Raw genomic sequence first — 20,774 nt, 5'->3', positions numbered from 1 at the left:
AAATAAATCCACACTTAGAATTAATTTTCCTTCAAAACAATGAGCGATCTCAATAGATATCAAGCATCAAAAATTAAAACCCAATGCCAACGATCATGAAACTTAGCTTAAGCGCGTAAATAAATCAAGGCCTAAGCACTTAAACTTCAATAATTAATTACCAAGAAAAACCATGAAATCTAAATTCTAGAGTTAAATGATTTTCTAAATAACTCAAATCCAAAAAACATTTCCTCCTATAGTCAAACCTTAGAGATATTTAAATGTTGCCTTGACTATGGAAAAAAAAATTTACCCCACAAAAATATTTCAAAGACTTGAGACCTCAATACCCATTATCACAAAAAATTTAAAAAATAACTTAAGATGAACTTTCATTAAAATTTATGTCGCACTAATAAATCTTTTAAAGTTAAATGTGGGCAATAAATCAAAAATATCTTAAATGTGGAAACATAAAAGTTAAATTTTAATTTTTCGTTTTAAAGGGAGCAATGTAAAACCTTTTTAATGTGGAAAGTTTAAATTAAAAAAAAAAAAAAAAAAAAATTCTAAAGGGCCAAAGGCCACTTTAATAAATTAATTTTTTGTATTTGTTTATGGAAAAGTCAAATTTAAAAAGTTAACTTTGTAATGGGCCAAAGGTTATACAAAGAAATAAATTGAAAAGGCTAGGTCGAAAAAAAGAAGAAAGTGTATGCAGGTCAAAGAAGAAAAGAGGAGCAGACAAGAAGAATGCAATGGGAGAGAGGCAGGAGTGATGGGCGCAGGCTTCGAAGGAGGAGCTATGGAGAACGCAGGTCGAACAAGGGATGAACAACGAGGAACGCTGCAGAGGAGGAAGGATGTAGCACGGAAAAGGAAGAAAAGAGCTGCTAAGGGGATGAAGAACGTAGAACAGAGGGAGCAACAGATCAGCAAGGGAAAGGCGGGTTTGACAGTGTTAAATTATGGTATGTTCTATGCTTAGAGCAGTTTACTTATTTTTCTTCTTATTAGCCACAGATTAGCAATCACATATACATTAAGTAAAGTGCAGATACATTAAATGATCAACAGAAAACAAGCCAAGACAAGAGACACAAGATGTGGCGGCTAGCCAGGGACAAACCCCAATGCGGGGAAACCCTTTGATCAAATCTTCTTTTATCTTCAATAGTTCAGCAGAGAGAAATAGTACAAAATCTGAATTCTGTAATTTTATACCAGCAGCAACAAACCCTAGATCAGCAAAGTCAAACTTGGTCAAACTAGCTAAAATTGACCTCTAAAATACTTGGTCAATTTCCGGTCAACTTGCAACAGTAAACTGGGAAGTCAACAACGGTCAAACTAGAGGTCAGATCACCTCGATTTTTGTGCCAAAAATTGCGGCCTGCCTAGGAGAGGCAACCACACCCAATCCGCACTTCTAGAGGGTCAACGTTGGTCAAAGAGATGACCTGCTGCCCTAGCGTCTTTCTTTCTGCATCTTTCTTGCCCTAGGTCGCCTTCCTTTTAGCCACACGTGTGAGAGAGAGAGGCTCCTTTTATGCGTAGGAGAGAGAGAGAGAAGATAAGTGAATTGAATTGTCCAAATGAGGAGAATGCTCCTTGTATTTATATGCAAACGTTGAGGTTGAATAGACATGATTGTTGGGCTTATGAGCCTACATAAATTTGCTGGCCGACCTTGACAATTTGTCCATAATCAAAATAAATTCATATCTCCATAAATACTTATCGGAATCGGATGATCTTTAGATCAATCCTACACCTCTCGATGAGAGGAATCTAGGAGAAATATCAGAAGCCATAAATAAGGTGATCCACATGGATTTTGGCCCTAGTTGCCAATTTTAACACTCCCTCTCAACTAGGGATAACTTCATCTGCAATCCGTCAGACCATCGCTGCTATCCATCCACCAAATGCACTGTCCTATATAGCTTGACCCCACTTTGCTCTACTCTGCTTTGCTTTGCTCTGCTCTGCTCTGCTCGAACTATGAAGAAGAAGAAATGATCGAGGATGTAACATACCATCCTCCACTGACCGAAAGTCAGTCTCAAAGTGTGAACCACTCTCACTGATCCCATATCAGTATCATTGATCCCAGATCAATGGAGGTCATCCTAGCATAGGGAGCATGGTAGATACAGCAATGCGTCCATCTATAGTACTACTATGGTCCCTATCCTCATTTCCCTGCTCATTGATCAGATGAGAGGTACTTCCCATGAGTCCCAGACTGCATGGGTACGATGCCTCGACAGAAGAACTAATCATCCTGTCCACAGGAGAACGAATCATCCTATCCAGTGGATGCCACAGAGAACTAATCATCCTAGCCTACAGGAGAACTAATCATCCTACTCCACAATCGCCACGAAGAACGAGTCATCTTGGCCCACAGGAGAACTAATCACCCTGTTCCACAGTCGCCACGCGGTGTCACAGGGGAAGGTTGAACCTTTACCCTGTACATAGTGCACCACCAGGGGATGGTGAGTCGCCCTGTGGTCACATGTTGCTCCAAGAAGCACCCCGCACCCCCGTGGAGCTCCCAGAGCTCAATACATCATACTCGACACTCATAATAGGGTCTCTGAATGACACCAAGTCGTTCTAGGAAAGTCTGGAATTTGACCTTTCCTAGAGGCTTTGTCAAAATTTCGATAACCTGTTCATCTGTATCGATATGTTGGAGCCTTATTGCTCCTCGCTGCACCATATCTCGAATATAGTGGTACCTGATATCGATATGCTTGGAGCAATCATGAAATACGGAATTCTTTGATAAATGGATCTTGCTCTGGTTGTCACACAGAATCATGGTGGTATCCAATGTAAATCCAAACAGCTTTCGCAACCAGACTGCCTCACAGGAGGCCATGCTAGCAGCAATGTACTCTGCCTCGGCGGTGCTCAAAGCCACCGACTTTTGCTTCCTGCTCATCCAGGATATCGAGGCAGATCCCAAAGAAAAACAGCACCCGAAAGTGCTCTTTTGGTCCACCACACTGCCTACCCAATCAGCATCAGTATACCCAAGTAGTCTCACATCTCCAACAGTGTATCTCAACCCATGAGTGATTGTGCCACGAAGATATCTCAACAGAGTCTTGGCACCAATCCAATGTGAGTGGTGAGGCTCAACCATATGTTGACTCAATGTATTGACTGCAAAGCATATATCCAGACGGGAGTTCACCAAGAACATTAATGCTCCGACGAGTTGACGATAATCGGTATCATTTCGTAAAACAGATCCAGCAGCACTACCGCTTAACTTCTTGAAGTCAAGCTCCATCGGGGTAGTTACAGGCTTGCAGTCCACCATGCTGAATCTCTCCAATATCTTCACCACATATTTTCCTTGGGACAGGAAAATCTCCCCTGATTTCTGCCAGACTTCCAGTCCTAGGAAATAGTGCATAAGTCCTAGGTATTTCATCTCGAACTCAGAAGCCAGCTCCCTCTTACATTCGTGAATGAGAGGGTCTGCACTTGTTAGAAAGAGGTTGTCAACATATAGCACCAGTATGAGAGGCTTATCGTCTATAACCTTAAAGTAAAGGTTAGGGTCGGCTTCACTCCTAGTGAATTCCAGCTTCATCAAATAGCTATCGATCCTCTCATACCATGCTCGGGGTGCTTGCTTTAGCCCGTAGAGGGCCTTCTTCAACCTACACACATGAGATGCTCGATCATAAATCTCAAATCCTTCGCGTTGCTCCACATAGACCTCCTCTTTGATCGAACCATGTAAGAACGCAGTCTTGACATCCATCTGATGTAGGTTCCATCCTTGCGAAGCAGCAACGGCTATGATCGAGCGGATGGTGGTATATCGGGCAACAAGTGCAAATATCTCGTCATAGTCTATACCTTCCTTCTGGGAGAAGCCACGAGCGACAAAACGAGCCTTATACTTTTCCGCACTTCCGTCAGCTACATGCTTTATCTTGTAAAGCCATTTTGAAGTGGCAACAGCTTTGTCCTGGGGTCTGGGGACCACATCCCAAACATCGTTTTTCATAATGGACTCATATTCCTCGGTCATAGCATCCTTCCATACTTGATGCTTGACGGCATCTGTAAATGACGAAGGCTAATTTTGGATGATCGTGCTCATGATGGTCAGGTATCCCTGATACCAGTTTGGCTTCTTACTTTCACGAAAAGTTCCTCGGGGTGCAATGTGTCCTTCAGCATCATCAAGTGTCCCCCTAAGCCATGAAGGCCTCTTCCTAGAAGAGTAAGGCTCTTGCGGAGGAGGATCAATAGGATCCATAGGTTCTTCCACATCGGACATCGTCTCATCTTCTTTTTCCTTCGGTTCCCCAGTGTCAGCTTCTTTAGATCCCCTTAAAGTAGGAAGATTGTCTACCTTGCTAAAAGCCATATCTTCGTCAAAGGTGACATCATGACTAATCTCGACTTCCCTTTGACCAACTACATAGATTCTATAGCCCTTAGTATTTTCGTTATAGCCCACGAAGATTCCTTTCTTTCCAGATGCACCCAATTTATCCCTTTTTTCTTTAGGCACATGAAAATATACAGGACTTTCAAAAATTCTAAAATGAGATATGTCAGGTTTCTTACCAGTGAACATTTCTTCGGGAGGCTTGGAACCCAATGCTTGATGAGGGCATCGGTTTTGTACATATACGGCGGTATTGCAGCTTTGGCCCATAGAAACTTTGAAAGTCTTTGATCATGGAGCATAGCATGGACAGCTTCCACAATTGTACGATTCTTCCTTTCTGCCACACCATTCTGTTGAGGAGTATATGGTGTAGTAGTCTCCCTCTTAATGCCAACCTCTTTGCAAAAGACATGAAACTCATTGGATTCATATTCAGTCCCATTATCAGTCCTTAAGATCTTGATCTTCTTTTCGGTTTGATTCTCGATCAAGGCTTTGAAGTGCCGAAACCAGGAGAACACTACATCCTTCTTTTTCAAGAAGTATATAATCATCTATAAAAGTGAGGTAATATAAATATCCTCCCAAGGAGTTCACAGGCATCATACCGGATATCTCTGAGTGAACCAAATGCAATATATCAGAGGTCTTGCTTTGGCTTGAGGGGAATGGTCCCCTTTTGAGCTTCCCTTCGGCACATCCTGGACATACACCTTCTTGCTCTACTCTGAACTCGGGCATCCCGGTCACCATTTTTCTTACATCAGGTAGAGCTTTATAATGAAGGTGAGCAAACCTTCGATGCCATAGTTCGGAATGAAGAGATGTGTCACAAGACATGACACCCAGCGGACTTCCACCGACCTGATATAATGAATCAACTCGAAACCCAAGAGTAAAAGCATCTTTAAAGTTCTTTTTCCATACACGTACCTTGCCATCGCTGAAGGCCACCTTGTAGCCTTTGTCTTTCATTGCTGAAATGGACACCAGGTTCTTTTTGAGATCAGTTACATATAATACATCTTGTAAGTGGATGGTATTACCTTGATTCAATTAAAGAGTGACATTTCCTACGCCTTTCACAGGATATTTTGAATTATCTCCAAGAACAATTTCCAGGTTGGGTTCCTTCTCTATCAGATTATAGAGAGCTTCTTTGTAACCAGTGAAGTGCCTTGAGGCACCACTATCAATAAGCCAATTTCCCAGCGAGTCCGAGGGAGCAGTAGTAGATATCGCTGCTGGTAGATAATATTCATCTTGCTTATTGTTAATAGTGTTAGATTCATACCTGGAATTTCTTGCCTTCTTGAATGGTTGTCCTCTTCCTTGATTTCCGACACTTCTTTTACCTCTGCCATTTGACCTACCATTCCTTTGATTGCCTTGAGATGGATTTTGATCATCGTCCTGGTGTGAGCCCCTTTTATTAGGGCACTCCCTTGCATAGTGACCCGTTTTATTGCAATTGTAACATCGTCTTTTTCTACCACCCTTTGGTCCAGCCTTTCCTTTGACTTTAGCCCCGAAATTGTTTCTTCTTTTAGTATGAGAAGAAAAGGCAAAGGGATGACCTTTAAGTATGGGCATTTCTTGCTCTTCCAACCTCATTTCTTCTTGAATGCATCTGGCCATTAATTCCTCAAATCCAGGAATTATTGTTGAGAAGAGTAGTCCTGAATATATACAATTCAGATGGCAACGCTCCAAGAGTTGTGAGTGTCATTTCCCAGTCTATCATAGATTTCCTTGGAGGTGTTTAGCTCGGAAACAAAGGCCACAAGCGCTTGTCAATAGAGTCCCGGATGATCTTCCTTGCTTTAACTTCTCCCTTGGTCCATTTGTTCCTAGCAGCAGCGGATGCATTTGATGGAGGCTCAACAATCCCGCCTCTCACATGGTCCAACACTTCCTGCTCTTCTAATGTTAGATTGAGAGACATCTTCCATCTGTGATAGTCAGACTTCTCATAGAGTTTGTCTTCAACAGGGAAGTGTGTTGAGGACCCCATGATTTCTTTAAGATAGTCTTGCCAACCTTCTCTTCGGTGATTGCTCTTGCTCTTGCTTGGGCTTTGTCTTCACCTCAGCTCTGATACCATGTTAAATTATGGTATGTTCTATGCTTAGAGCAATTTACTTATTTTTCTTCTTATTATCCACAGATTAGCAATCACATATACATTAAGTAAAGTGCAAATAGAACATTAAATGATCAACAGAAAACAAGCCAAGACGAGACACAAGATGTGGCGGCTAGCCACGGACAAACCCCAATGCAGGGAAACCCCTTGATCAAATCTTATTTTATCTTCAATAGTTCTGCAGAGAGAAATAGTACAAAATCTGAATTCTGTAATTTTATATCAGTCGCAGCAAACCCTAGATCAACAAAGTCAAACTTGGTCAAACTAGCTGAAATTTACCTTTAAAATACTTGGTCAATTTGCGGTCAACTTGTCCTCAAACAGCCTGAAGAAACAGCGCTTGAACAGCCCCAAAAGTTCAATCAATTTGCAGATTTTTGAAGTCAACTTGCAGCGCTAAACTAGGGCAGTCAAACCAGAGGTCAGATCACCTCGATTTTCGTGCCAAAAATTGCGGCCTGCCTAGGAGAGGCAACCACACCCAATCCGCACTTCTAGAAGATCAACGCTTGGTCAACGCTGGTCAAAGAGATGACCTGCTACCCTAGCGTCTTTCTTTCTGCATCTTCCTTGCCCTAGGACGTCTTCCTTTCAGCCACACATGTGAGAGAGAGAGAGGCTCCTTTTATGCGTAGGAGAGAGAGAGAAGATGAGTGAATTGAATTGTCCAAATGAGGAGAATGCTCCTTGTATTTATATGCAAACGTTGAGGTTGAATAGACATGACTGTTGGGCTTCTGAGCCTACATAAGTTTGTTGGCCGACCTTGACAATTTGTCCATAATCAAAATAAATTCATATCTCCATAAATACTTATCAGAATCGGATGATCTTTAGATCAATCCTACACCTCTTGATGAGAGGAATCCAAGAAAAATTTCAGAAGCCATAAATAAGGTGATCCACATGGAGTTTGGCCCTAGTTGCCAATTTTAACAGACAGGGAACAGAGAGGAGAAGGGGAGAAGAAAAGACACAGCAGGTAGTAGAAAGAGGAAGATGGGGCCACAGGAGAGAAGGATAACAAGGCTGCGTGAGGGCCACGACAGGGATCTGCAGGGAGAGCTTAGGGTGAAAAAAAACACAAGTTAAAGAAGAAACACAAAGGAAAGGAGGGAATGAAAAACGCAGGTAGAGGAAAGAGGGTTTTGAGGGAGCAGAGAAAAAAAAAGGCAGGGATTTAGCAGCGAAATTTGAAGGGCTTAAAAATGCAATGGAGGAGGAAAAGAGGAGGCAGAAAGTTGGAGCTTCAAGGCAACAAATAGGAGAAGAAAAATGGTAGCCCAAGGGCCCTAAAAAATTCCCAGAAATTTATATTTCAAACTGATATATTTTTGCTTCAAATTTGTTCACAGAAAAAACCTCAGATTTGAACCTTCCCTGCAAACAAATTGTTTTCTGAGACAAGATCTTGCCCTCCAAGGCCTAGATCTATCTCAGATCTTGAAAAATCTCCTTAAAAAACCTTCAGATCTATACCTACACAAACAGCAAACAAAAACCCAGAAACCCCATACAAATATATAAAGATTTGAAATTAAAACCCCAAGTTAGAAGATCAAATCTAAAATTTCTAAATATTTATACAATTAAAATTACAGATCTATCAGATCTGAGTATGAGTCTGACTCCACTCCCAAATCTGAAGATTTCAGGCTCCTGCTAGCTAGATCTAACAATTTAGCACAATATTTTGAAGATAAATCATTTTTAAAATTTTAGGTACTAGCCCAAAAAATCCCTGCAAAATATATTTCGTTAGATAATCTCAGAGTTTTAATCTGGAAGGCTCTCCAGATCTTAAGTTTCGGGAGTCGGCTGGTCCAACCGAGGACTTCCCCAAACGCCCAAAATCTTTGAATAAAGATGACTTCTGCACACTTAAAATATAAGCCGTCAAATTAATAGAGGTATAAAATAACAATTAAATCTTCAAAGATTGGAGATACCTGCCAATCGAATAAAAATCTTAATGCTATCTTAAAACCCAACAATTTAAGCAAGATACATGTGCAATAAATTGATCTACAAGAGCTATTAACCAGCAGCTTATACCTAAGTTTAGAAAAAAAATGTAAACACACGTTACCATAACATACGAGAGAGGAACCCCGGATGCGGGTGCCACCTCGCATGACCAGGTAAGGCCACTTGCCACGGTCGATAGGACACGCGACGGACGGAGGGCTTTAAGGCTCCTCGCCGCCACCTCCCATCGACCAGCAATGCAGCACACCAGCCTTTATGAAGGCGCAGGAACCACAGCGGAGGTTGATGGCCGCATTCAATGCGGGGACAAATCGAAGGAATGAAGGGGTCGTTAAGAATTTCGATTTGGGGGCAGTTGAAACCCAAAGCTATGGTGTTCATGCTCTGCGTTCTGCGAATTCTGGGGTTATTGTGGAATTGGGGGAGGCTGGCCGACTGCTGGTCCTCCCTGGTTCATGCTTGCAGTCATCTGTTTGCTATCGTGAGCCGAATTGGAAGGAAACTCCGTCTGAGGAAGAGGTATCTGGAAGAATGGTGCGGGAGAGAATGCCATGTCGTCGAGGAAGAGGCTCAGGGCGAGCCAGATCCTCTCGCGGGCCTGCAGCTGACCTACACCACCATTGCTGCTGTGTTTACTGTTATCGACGTGTGGGAGCTCCTCAGGTGCAGGCCAGCCAATTTGTGGAAGCTGGAGGGTCCAACAATGGCGAGACAAGCCTACCTGCGTTTGGCTCTGTCATCTTTACACTGCGCAATTCCAGAGAAAATTTGGGCATCAATGCCCATATATCTGTGTTATTCTCCAGGATCCCGGAAGAGAATGAAGAAGGCTTGCCTCGGCCACCTGCAATGGAGAATCCCTTGGATAACGAAGGGGGAATTCCCCTGGTGCAAGAAGGAAGTCTGCCTCAGGCTCTGGCGGAAGAATGTCGGGTTGTGGACAAAGGTAAGAGGCCATTGGGGGAGGCCTCAAGCTCAAGGGATGCTGCACTGCGGGAGCGCGAACCTGAATTGCCGGCCTTCTTGGACGGCTTACCAGAAGGACATGGTTGGGCTTGGATTCGTGAAGCTGAGCCAGAGGACGAGCCGGGGGACGACGCGAACGAGGGCTAAGCCCAGGTGGCTCTCATGCATGATGCCTGGACGCGTGTGGGATCGTGGTCGGTTCTGTTATCTCTCCTGTTGTCTTGTGTCTTTCTAGTTTTTTCTGTTGAATTAAGTTTTTGGGTCTTATGTATCAACTGCTGTCTCTTGGTTTCTCTTCCGTTACGGAATGTAGTTTTTTTGGTTTGGGCCATCACCACATGCCCTGTATCCATCTGACAAACTCTGCCCCTGCGTGGGTTTCACAGAGATGTTTTGAGTCTTTTTGTTGGCGGTTTTTAGGGAGATGTCTAGGTACCTTCTGGTGGTGGGTTTCACAGAGATGTAATGGGTTTTGGGACTATGTCACAGCTGCCATGGCGCCTCTCACGGACATGGGCAGCAAGAAATCTCGTATGTAAAGTTTCCGCTGTAAATATTAATACAAAGTAGGTAATGTTGCTTAGAAAAAAAAACATACGAGAGAGGAACACTACCATCAAGTAAAACCCCAAAGACTTTGCGTTGTATTATTCCATAAAAGTTTACAAGAGCTTCAAGAGCTAGTACACGACCCAATGATCAGATCCTTTCGAATGACAAATGACCTCTAATTTATTGATTAAGTCTGCAACGGTTAGTTGGCCTGATCCCCATCAAAGTAATCTTGCCCGTTAAAAAAAAAATTATCTTTTAATCTCCTCTGTCGAAATTATTTTATTTTTTTGGAAAATTCGAATTTTTCATTTAATTGAATTATAATCAACTCAAAATTAATTATTTTGAGTTGATTTCCTCAAAAAATTGACTTTGACTTAACTACCAATGCCCAAAGTTCCAAAATCTCTTGAAATTTTCAATATTCCCTTCGTCGGAGATCTCCAAAAATTAATTCTTCTAGAACCCACGATTTTTTTTATTTGGAGAATTAATTTTTCCTAGGACTTAAAATTAATTAAATTTCTGGCTTATAATTTTAATTTATTTTTGCCAGAAAATTTAATTAATTGACTCATGAGGGGATTAATAATTTTTCCAACCCTCAAATAATTTAACCATGGTGTCTAAATATGAGGGACCATGCACTAAAATATTTTTTACATCAAGATATTACAATTTAATACATGAAGGGGCAATATCCATTCATTATAGACTGTCAATCATTTACCCAATTTTGTGACTCAAATATGATCTAGTAGACCAAGTAATTTGTAATAAAGCAATTTAGCCAATTAGCTTAAATTACTCCCAAATTACTTTACAGAAGACTCAACTAGAACACTAGGACTTACCTAAATCTTGACGACAAAATCCACCCTAACTTTGGGGTGAGGTTGGAGAGAAAAACTTTGTCAATCATTTGTGTTTAGAAACACACATGAATAAGTGAGACGAAAAACCTCCTCAAATGGAAACCGTCACCAAAAAGCTAGGATTACCTGGGTTGTTACATACATGGATGGTCCTACTAGGATCATTTACATTATAAACTTGCAGAATGAGTTGACAACTTTTACAAAAATATCACTAAAAATGATGATGAAATCTGGAAAATCTTTACTGCCTGAGCATGATGAAATTTTCTTGCAAAAATGTACACTGCTATAGGGTAGTTAACGCGGAGTGGTCAACAGGCAAATTGGGTGAAAGGACACGTTCCAAGAAAAGAAAAATAGTACTCCAAGGAGAAGGTAGAGGAAAAATTTCCTCACCACATTTCGTAAAGCTTTTGGTGACCAAAAGACCCCCTAAATGGATAGGTATGATCCAGATTGGATCATCATACAATTTGTCATCTATCTTGTAACTTTTTAGGTGGAAATATTGGAGGAATTAGCTCGCAGGCCCCATTTTAGTGGTAGGTCCCAATTTCGAAAATTGGGATTTGGAACCTTCCGAAGCCATTTTGAGGCATAAAATGACATTTTTTAGGGTCAAAAGTTCGCAAGCTTTGTTCCCACCCCCCTCATCTTGTTCTACACAAGAAGAATTTCCCAATGACACAAAAATCACCTTAATCAAATCTCGTACGCAAAAGTTATGCCTCCTGCAAGTTGACCTGCCATGTTGACCACGGTACGAGTGGATGCAACGTCAACCCCTATTACTCACACATGTGGGGCTAGCCACATGTGGGATTTCAAGAAGATTCTAGAAGGTCCAAAATGTTCACACTAATTGATGGTTGAGGAAGTCAAAACTCTAAACCCTAGCTGGCTATCAGGTTATATTAAATATCGATCCGTTAGGAGGAGAAGGGGCTCCATTCTTTAGCATTGTATTTGTTCCATAGCCAAGCAAAACATTTAGGAGTGGTATTCTGGGAGCATAACAAAGGAGGAGGATTATTTTGTAGCAGCCATTCAAGCTACAGCAATGTTGCACAACTCGTACTCGTATAAGACTCATTTGGCTATTGACTTGGCTACTCATATAAGAATCGGGAACGACCCATATAAGACTCAGCGAAATACAAAAAATAAATAAATAAATAAAAATAAAAATAAAAATAATCGAAATTCGCTGCCATGGATGGGTCTTATATGAGTCCATACGAGTTTGATACGAGTCGTATGCGAGTCAACGAGTCAACGTGAGTCTTATGCGAGTCAACGCGGGTAAGGGTCTTATGTACAGGTTCTATGAGAGTGACTCGTTTCAGCATATGACTCGTCAAGACCCACAAGTCTTGAAGGGTCTTATAAGGGTCGTGCTTCGCTGGGCTACATTGTCAAAAGCGAACTCCATAATGAGTGCCCACGCCTTTGTATGTGCATTTTGATAACTGAAACAAAGAGAGCAGAGCATAGGCCTCGACTTCTAGCTGATTTTCCTCCAATATTGAGTTTCCCTAGATTTATTGTGTTCATTTGTGTAGATGGTGTGTATTTTGCACCTGTTCTTCATTTTCATATTTCAATTATTTCTTAAATTCAATCCATAAGCTAGAGATAAGAAATCTGAGAACTAAGAAAATAAACCTGCATATTCTAAGATTTCAGTGTTATAAGATCTGTTGTGACGAACTGTCCCAATGAAATATCCACAACATTTTATGGATCAATAGAAAAATGTATTGTCTTCCCAACCAAAAGGGAAATATTCCTATGTTGAAAAATAACTCGACACTAGTCACAAGCATATGCCTTCGTTTGTCTTCAAGAAGATTTCCTTGCACCCCAAAAGCAGTTGAAGTACACTAAATCCCGGTGATGATTGAATGCTATCTAGAGCCAGTCTTGTACTGCATCAAGGTAGAAGCATTTCAAGCACAGAACTTGATATCTAACTATTGTACATAATGTGCAAGTATATGCATACAATGGTTTCCACGTAAAGGTTACATCTTTCAATTTATGCAACCCTAGCTTCCTATTTATTTGGCAGTCCAAATCCTGCACATCATTATCATCTCTTGTTAACTTGTAAAGTTGTAAGTAATATCTAGCTAGCTACATTATACAAACATGTGTACATATCTGATGCTATCCCAAGGATGTGTGGATCAGAAACTTAATCAAATAACAAGTTGAAATATTCTGAATGAATCATCCGACAATCTCTTAAATTATGCCCTTCTCTAATGATGACTATGGTCATGAAGCAAATGTGATTGGTTAAGTCATTCAACATTTCGACTCTGCTCTTGTTTGTTATCTATTGACTATTTTCCAGTCATTGACCTCCTTAGAGCAGTTCAATGCAGAAGCTATCATGGTGTACTTCAGAGCTGTAAGTGAAATTGTTCGCCTTTTAGTATTGCCCAATGAAATACGAGAGATGGTTGCTTTGAGCAATATCAAGACTACAGGAAACAAAATTAAGGATGGGCTTTGAAGCTTGTCCCTGCTTCTGATGGGAGATTAGGAAACTTTTTCAAACACTTGTGGGAAGACTCCAGGGAAGGCATTATTCAAGCTTTGCACAGATGCATTAAAAAACCCACAGGAGAAAATTTTCCAGTGCAGATTCTACCACTAGACAATGAGTAAAGAGTCCATTAATTCATTAACTGCAAGCAATAACTTATTTCCAATATGCTAGCCTGGACAAAAAGCAGCACTCAGGTGGAGTTGTGCAACCTATTTCAAAGAAACCAAAAAATTAACATTTCAAACACCTGTAATACCAAGATCTCAAACAAGCAATACTTTAAAATCAAGTCAAATAAAGTCCATGCCTGGCATAGTATCACATTTTTCAAAGAACCCTTGCTGTATAGCATCAGCATTATAGTTCACAAATCGTCAGCTAAAATATAAGGTTCTCACAGCAAAAGGCTAGCAATAGTAATGCATGCTCCGGCATACGATCAGCTATGTAGATATGGCATTAGATAGCTAACCTGGAAAATTTCCATTTACCATAATCGGTGTTGCACCATCAGCTGCATTTTGAATTTCATCTTCTGCACAGCAGCCAAAACACCCCATGGTTCTAAACTTCTACCAGCAGAAATGTGTCTGTTTCTCACAACCTGAATATTTCAAACCCTGCTAAGTCGGTAATGTTTTAGTAACAACAAAAACCACTTTTTTATTGACGTTGCACCTAAATTGGGCATGTTTTACCAAAAATGAGACCTATAAAATCAAATTCTAAAAGGAAAAATTTGTGTAATGGAAAAACTTGCAACGCTGACTCCTTTAAATACTTTCAAGATATCCTGAAATTTTGGCTAGAAACAAAGCTGGAAATGGACATAACTACAAACCATCAAAGGAAACATGCTTTTTCAGGATGTAATAATCTTAGCAAGGTTGGACTTCAAAGAATGCTTTCTAGCTATATTGGTTAGATCAGAAACAGAGACACATTCATGTTGCTTTTACAACTTCACGAATAATTCACTGCTCTATCTTTATCTAGACTGAAAAGTTGCCATTTGCAACACTAATAAAATTATCTTATCTTATCTAAAATATAAATTATTGATATATTTGCACATAACTAACACTGAAGCAGTTAATTTATAACAGCGAGCTAACTCCATAGATCCTACTGAAATTTGAAAGCCACTTTTTCTTTCAGCCAGCCATGAATACATCTAAGACACCTGGACAACAATAGGCTTCAAGCTGAGTTGAAACATGCAAGTGACATGACAATTCCAGGACACAAGTTGTAAAACTCTAAGCACAGACATACTCAGGTACATTCATAAGAGTCAAATCAAATTCTAGAAGCCCTCGATGAAAGAAACAATTGTAGATTTTATGTTAATTAGCTACTAGGCAATTACCAGAAGAAAGCAGTTGTTCAGGGCCCAGGCCAATCCATATACTCCCAGCTTGAAACTTTGTTTGTAAGTGATAAATCATATCAGACCAGTCACTTAGTGCACACTGTTTTGTTCATTTCGGAAAACACTAGTTATTTAACAAAAATTTATGGTACAAGAAAATGTACAAATGGGTGTGACTCTACCTAAGGCCAAGAGGAGAGCCCTTAGGTCAGACAGCCTCAATAGAACAATCACTTGCCTCTCTCCATAAGAGAGTGCTTCTGAGTCCTGTCATTGAACATGACGTTTAATTTGTTAAACAATCATTCTCTAAAAGAAGCAATAGAAAACACACTCCTGCTAAATACAGCTTCACAATGAAGCTTCCACAAAATATACAAGGTGACAACTCAAATACAATGTCAAGTCCCTCTAAAGTGAAAAGGAGTAATGAGATCTGTTACCCACCACCCGTGGGTGACACCCATAGGGGAAATTTTTCTCCCAGATTGTCTTCAGCCAGCAGCCAGCAACCCCTTGCAGCCACCAAATAGCTCGATGTGCCACCATCTCCGCCACCTGAGCCAGTCATTATGCACCCTCGCCCATCTGTTATGATCATATGTTTGAAGGTGGGCCTTCCAACCCCGAAGGTATGGCTTTCATTATGTAGTTGGGTATTTTTGCTTACTTATCATATAGACACTTCTGGGCATGGATTAGTGGGGGGATTTGGTGGAATGAATGGACTTGGTCTGTACTCTTGTCCCTTTGTCCAACTTGGTGATTAACCTTGTATCCTAGTCCCGTGGGATCTTCTCTATTGGCGACTAGCTTTAGGAGTGGCACTACATGAGAAAACCTGATTTGTTTGTGTGAACCTGCTTCCTGACACCAGATTCCCCTCCGCTCATTATAACCCCTTTTCACATACTTCCCATCCAGGTCCACATTTGTCCATTAGGTCCACAAGGAGTTATCCTCCCCCTCCCCTTGTCCACACTTTGGGTCAAGCCTGGAACGATGCCCCGGAGGTTGATGCAGTTAAAAAAGAAAGTAAAAAGCATAATTTGGCCACTCTCAACAAGAAATGTACCATAAAATGCAAAACATGGCCGGGACATACAAATTTAGCACATGGGCAAAAGCCAACATGAGCTCTACCCCTATCATCATGGCCATCACCTTGGTTCATAGGGCCCCTATATTGGCCCCCTGCATCACTAAGGAACCCATGATTATCCCAACCCCTGGTGGGTGATGAACTGCCCAACCTTAAAGGGGGTATTCACTGCTATATCATTCGCATCATGCTCTCATCCCTAGAGCCCCGAGCAGTTATAAAAGAAAAATCAATAAAAGGCAAAAGGCATATGAAGAAGGGTGGAAAAACAAAGGTCAGGGTAACTCATGTACCACGATTGCTCCCTCCTACATCTATACACCCAAGTGTGGGCCTCCCTCATCATAGCTACCCTTGTACCATGGCATGTGGCTTAGAGCCTTCCCTTGATGCCCCACTCCATTCCATCATTATATCACATGACACCTGCCATATGACAGATGTACCATGGACCTATCACTCCCTTAGAGGTTGAAACCACTTAATAGGGTCCTTGATTAACCTCCTTCTTGAACTTGGACACCTGCACACTCTAAACCCCATTATGGAAGGGTGTGCCACTATGAAATGCCCACTTGGTTCCATGACTTGTAAGCTCATTTGCTCAATTACACTAATGATTTGTTGTACTGGAAGGTGAGGAGACGCATTGGATCTTATGCAGGATTGCAAGTGGGTTTTCATCTTGGGGTTTGGTCTCCCTATACGGGGTCCAAGCCCTCCAGAGGGTCATAATGGCATTTATAGGGTGTGTGTTGAGAGCCATGGACCTCCACTATAGCAGAGAGCAGATAATCATGCCATGGGATCCTTTAGCACCATTCATTGTTCATTCGTATCCAACTTATTTGATGGTGATGTTGCACCTAGACCACCTTGCCCAGCCGGCTACACTCTTGCACCACACACTTGGTAGTTGATCCAGGGCCCAAATGGGGTTGTGTCTCACCATGGGAGACAAAGGGAGGGCTTGCATCATTGTTCCAGCCCTTGCAAATGGGATACATGCTTGTTCGATTTAGTTGGAGACCCATGAGGATGATTTTGTGCCCCCACAGCCACTTAAGGGAACCACATGTCATTTGCTTGGAGATCAAGGGGTCATCCCCTTCATCACTATTTTTGGAGCCCTTCTATTCATTTTGGCACATGTTGGACTTCATTTGGCCTTCCAGGACCCTCTTAGCTACTTATCTATCATTTCGGCCCTCTTGAGAGGCTAATTATTCTTATTGTGGAATTCTTTGGTGGGATTGTCACCAAAACAATGTTATTTGCACATTATTTTTATTGTAGGGGCATTATTAGGCATAATTTGGCCATTCTAATCCCTTGGCGGATCATATAAATATAAGAGAGGTTCATTTGATCTCTCATTATCACTTGGATTGGGGATATAGCTTTCTAAAGGTTTCAGACCTGCAATTTGTGGAATGATTTGGATGATCAAATGCATTTTGATGTGTGGAATATTTTCACTCTCTCTTAGAGCTTCTATTTGGCAAGTTTATGGATGGACATACTCATTTTGTAATGTAAGTGATCTTTTCATGCAAGTTTCATAATGTTTTTTCTCTAATGTATGGAATGCTGTGTCATGACTTTACTTTGCCCTAAAAACTAATATGATTTTATGAAACACTTGTAATCTTGGCTCATTACATATGTTATTCATCTTCGAAAGAAGAACGAATTTTCCTAGGGGTAGTTTGTGCACCTTCTACCCTGAAACTCCATCAAATCTTGCATATTGAAGTATAAAAGTCTAAAGTTGTTGTGAAGTTGCATCCACAGAGAGCATAGCTGCTTCTTTAGGCCTCCTTAAAGAGCGAAGTTCCTAAATCTTGATCATTTTGACTCCAATCTTCCCAATAGCCAAGCAATGCTCCTAGATCCTTGGTGATCACATTAACTTAACGAACTATCATTTTTTCACCTCTTTTCTTCCTCTTTTCTTCGTCCCCTAAGGATAATGAGATTTTCTAGTGCTTGGTGCAAAATTTTAGAGAGGAATTTTAGGATACCATCTCGATAAATTTCTTCATTTATGTCTCCTCTAGGCATCCTCCAATTTTGAACGAATTCCGACCGTGGAATTTCAAATAAATTGATGCCCTAACTATCACACCAAGAGGGAACCCTTGAAGCTGCTTTGACTTGGGGATTTCTTGAAGGTTTTCACTTTGTAGTTCATCATTCAAAACCTTTTCTCTTAATTATAGGTGATCATTGGATGAGCCTTTACCACAGTATATCTCTCAACCCTTGGCCTCTTATAATATTTCTCTCAAGGGGCTTCTCGTGGAAAGTCACCCTAGCTTCTCCCAAAGCTCAAACTTTAATTGAATCTTTCCATTGAATGAGCCATCATTTCCTTACTTTGAACCCTAGTATAAACACATCAATCAAAAGTGAGGGATTTTGGAATTTTTGATCTTAGGCATTCATCATTTTTTAATATTCCTAAGCCTAAGGTCATCCTTCATAGGTCTTCCTTGGGTAGCCTTTCAAATTTTCTTCAAGTATTTGAACCATTAATTCAGCGTCTCCTTTGAACGGGCCTAGGAAATCACGTTATACATTGCCATTGATCTTATCATTCAAGTGATTTCCTCCATATCGGGACTCCTCCCATCGGTGAAAGTCCATAAAGAGTAGGGGTCATCAACTGAGGTGAAAGTGGATCCTTGTCTCATTGTTGGCACTTGGTCTAGTAGTAGTCCCTTTGGGACCCCTCTTAGGACCCCTGCTAGATTGAGCGGTAACAAGATCTTCATCACCTAACAGAGCAATTTTCCAAGAAATATTACTTAAGAACATATATGCTATGTTCCAACAAGTTTATGGGATGGGGGGGCACAGGCATGGAGAGACGCAAAAGCAAAACATGTCAGAGCACTCCCAAATTTTAGGGAAATTCAGAGGGGATGGCGGGATATTGGGGTCCCAAGCATAGGGGTCCACGTCTTTAAAAATTATAAAAATAAAAATAGTAATGAAAAACCCTAACAATAACAATTCATCCCATGCAAATTCATCATTGTGCAATTGAATGGAAATGCTATAATCTTGTCAATCCTGAAACTGTTAAATATGTTGAATTTTGAATGGGATATGAAATTCTACTTTCTTCATAAGAAGTGCAATAAGGTTGGAACCACTCTCAAACATCCTAAAACAATTAATGGTAATGTTAAAAATTTAAGTAAAAGTGACATTCCCCTTTATCTAGGGGAGTGGGCACCCAGACATCCCCCTTTAGGGGAAATGCATCCCTCACACTAGGGAAACATTTCCCCATGTGTTTCCCTGAGTTTCCCCCAAAGAGGGACGTGGAGAAAAGTTTCCCCAGGTGTCCCTCAGTCCCCAAAGTGTGGGAAGCATGAGGGGGCATGCCCCCAACCTTGGGTACACATCCCTATGGAAAACTAACATGGCACAACTCACCAAGTGTCGCAAACAAAGCTCTACAACTTGGGCACAATTGCGGCTCTAAAAGATGTAGTGAACAGTTTCAACCTGTCCAAAATGAAGAGAAGAATCATCCACAAGTCCCGTTCATGACAGCTACTCTTTGGAGGGTGACCCTAATAGACCAGTAGCCAAGCAAAGACCCACAGCCCAAAGGACCACACTGTTCAGAGGTAATTCACCCACTTTTCTTCTTAATCCAAGCAACTCCAACATCCGTTTCAGCTTTTCTTCGAAAGAATGTGATATACTAAAGAATTGCTACAGCCTTCTGAGCTTATAAATCTGAATGAGCTTACCATATCACAATAACCAATCACACCAAATGCACCTACAAGTGTGAATGTTGAGCCTACATAGTTCAGTGGGTGGGATCAACCACTATATTTCCTGAATAGCTAGCCATTCCGAGTGAATCAAGAAAAATTCACATGAGAGACTAGACCAAGTGTTCCATGATCTAGCACCCTCACCCTAGAGGTTTCTCCAATGGAAAATCCTTTTCAGCTAAGCTAATCCCTTAGGGAGATATCTATCCACATGAGATATATTGGAAGAATGAGCTTTCCAGGACCAGATTGAGTGACAAGGAAGGTCACGTCCTTCCCTCCAATGCCAAGAAAGTGAAGAGGACCTTTTCCTTGCTCCCCAGATTCTTTGTAACACAAGTGAACCGCCAATCCTGAAATCTTCCAGAGCAGCTATAACATTATTAAGATCCTATTTTTTGTGTTTCCCATTAGAAATCTTGTATCTAAGCAACAGGTTCCATGATTCATCACCACAAAGGCACCACACTATCCATTAAAAGACAAAACAGCCCCCTGAAATCTAATATCAGTCAATTCTGGTCCACCCTCCTGCTTAGGTAACGTATATATGCTCCAAGGTATCAAAATGAATGCCGTTGGCAACACATGAAAGATGGGGACATTGTTCGCTACCTGTAGGTACCTTTAAGGTCAATGTTTCTCTCTTATCTATGCAGAGATGGAGTTTGCAAATGCTTCCATGCAGTACATAGTTGGGTGATTAAACTATAGAGACTAAAGTGCAAACTGTTTACTACCTGTAGGTTCCTTGCAGGTCAATGTTTCACATCATTTATGCAGGGGTGGAGTTTGCAAAAGCTTCCATGCAGTACTTAGCTGGATGTTTAAATTATAGACACTCAGTGCAGACTGTTACTTCTTTTTCCTTTATAATTTACAACTGTGAAACTGTATTTCATTATGTCATAAAAAAATTGCATACAGTGACAATAATGTGGTGACAACAGCATAACCAAGGTCGTCCTGACCAATCATACACCATAAGGAAG

At 41.0% G+C, this 20,774-nt stretch overlaps 1 protein-coding gene across 5 annotated transcripts in view; it reads right to left on the bottom strand.

Moving 5' to 3' along the window:
- LOC149249873 (pto-interacting protein 1-like) overlaps nucleotides 1-20,774 on the bottom strand; it is a 218,144-nt gene that overhangs the window by 146,897 nt on the left and 50,473 nt on the right. For 3 of the 5 annotated variants that reach the window (XM_089458813.1, XM_089458812.1, XM_089458814.1), the window contains exon 3: nucleotides 13,981-14,128. In XM_089458813.1, coding sequence (XP_089314939.1) covers nucleotides 13,981-14,068 — 88 coding nt within the window. In that variant the 5' untranslated portion in view covers nucleotides 14,069-14,128. The remainder of the gene's footprint in view (nucleotides 1-13,980; nucleotides 14,129-20,774) is intronic. The other 2 variants (XM_089458815.1, XM_089458816.1) reach the window with 1 other exon arrangement.

The sequence above is a fragment of the Pinus tabuliformis genome, chromosome 7, assembly GCF_031772625.1.
Source record: "Pinus tabuliformis cultivar Carrire ecotype Pingquan chromosome 7, CPIR1, whole genome shotgun sequence".
Taxonomy (NCBI): domain Eukaryota; kingdom Viridiplantae; phylum Streptophyta; class Pinopsida; order Pinales; family Pinaceae; genus Pinus; species Pinus tabuliformis.
Note: the sequence above shows the minus strand (reverse complement) of the source record. Positions and strands in the feature narration are given on the sequence as shown.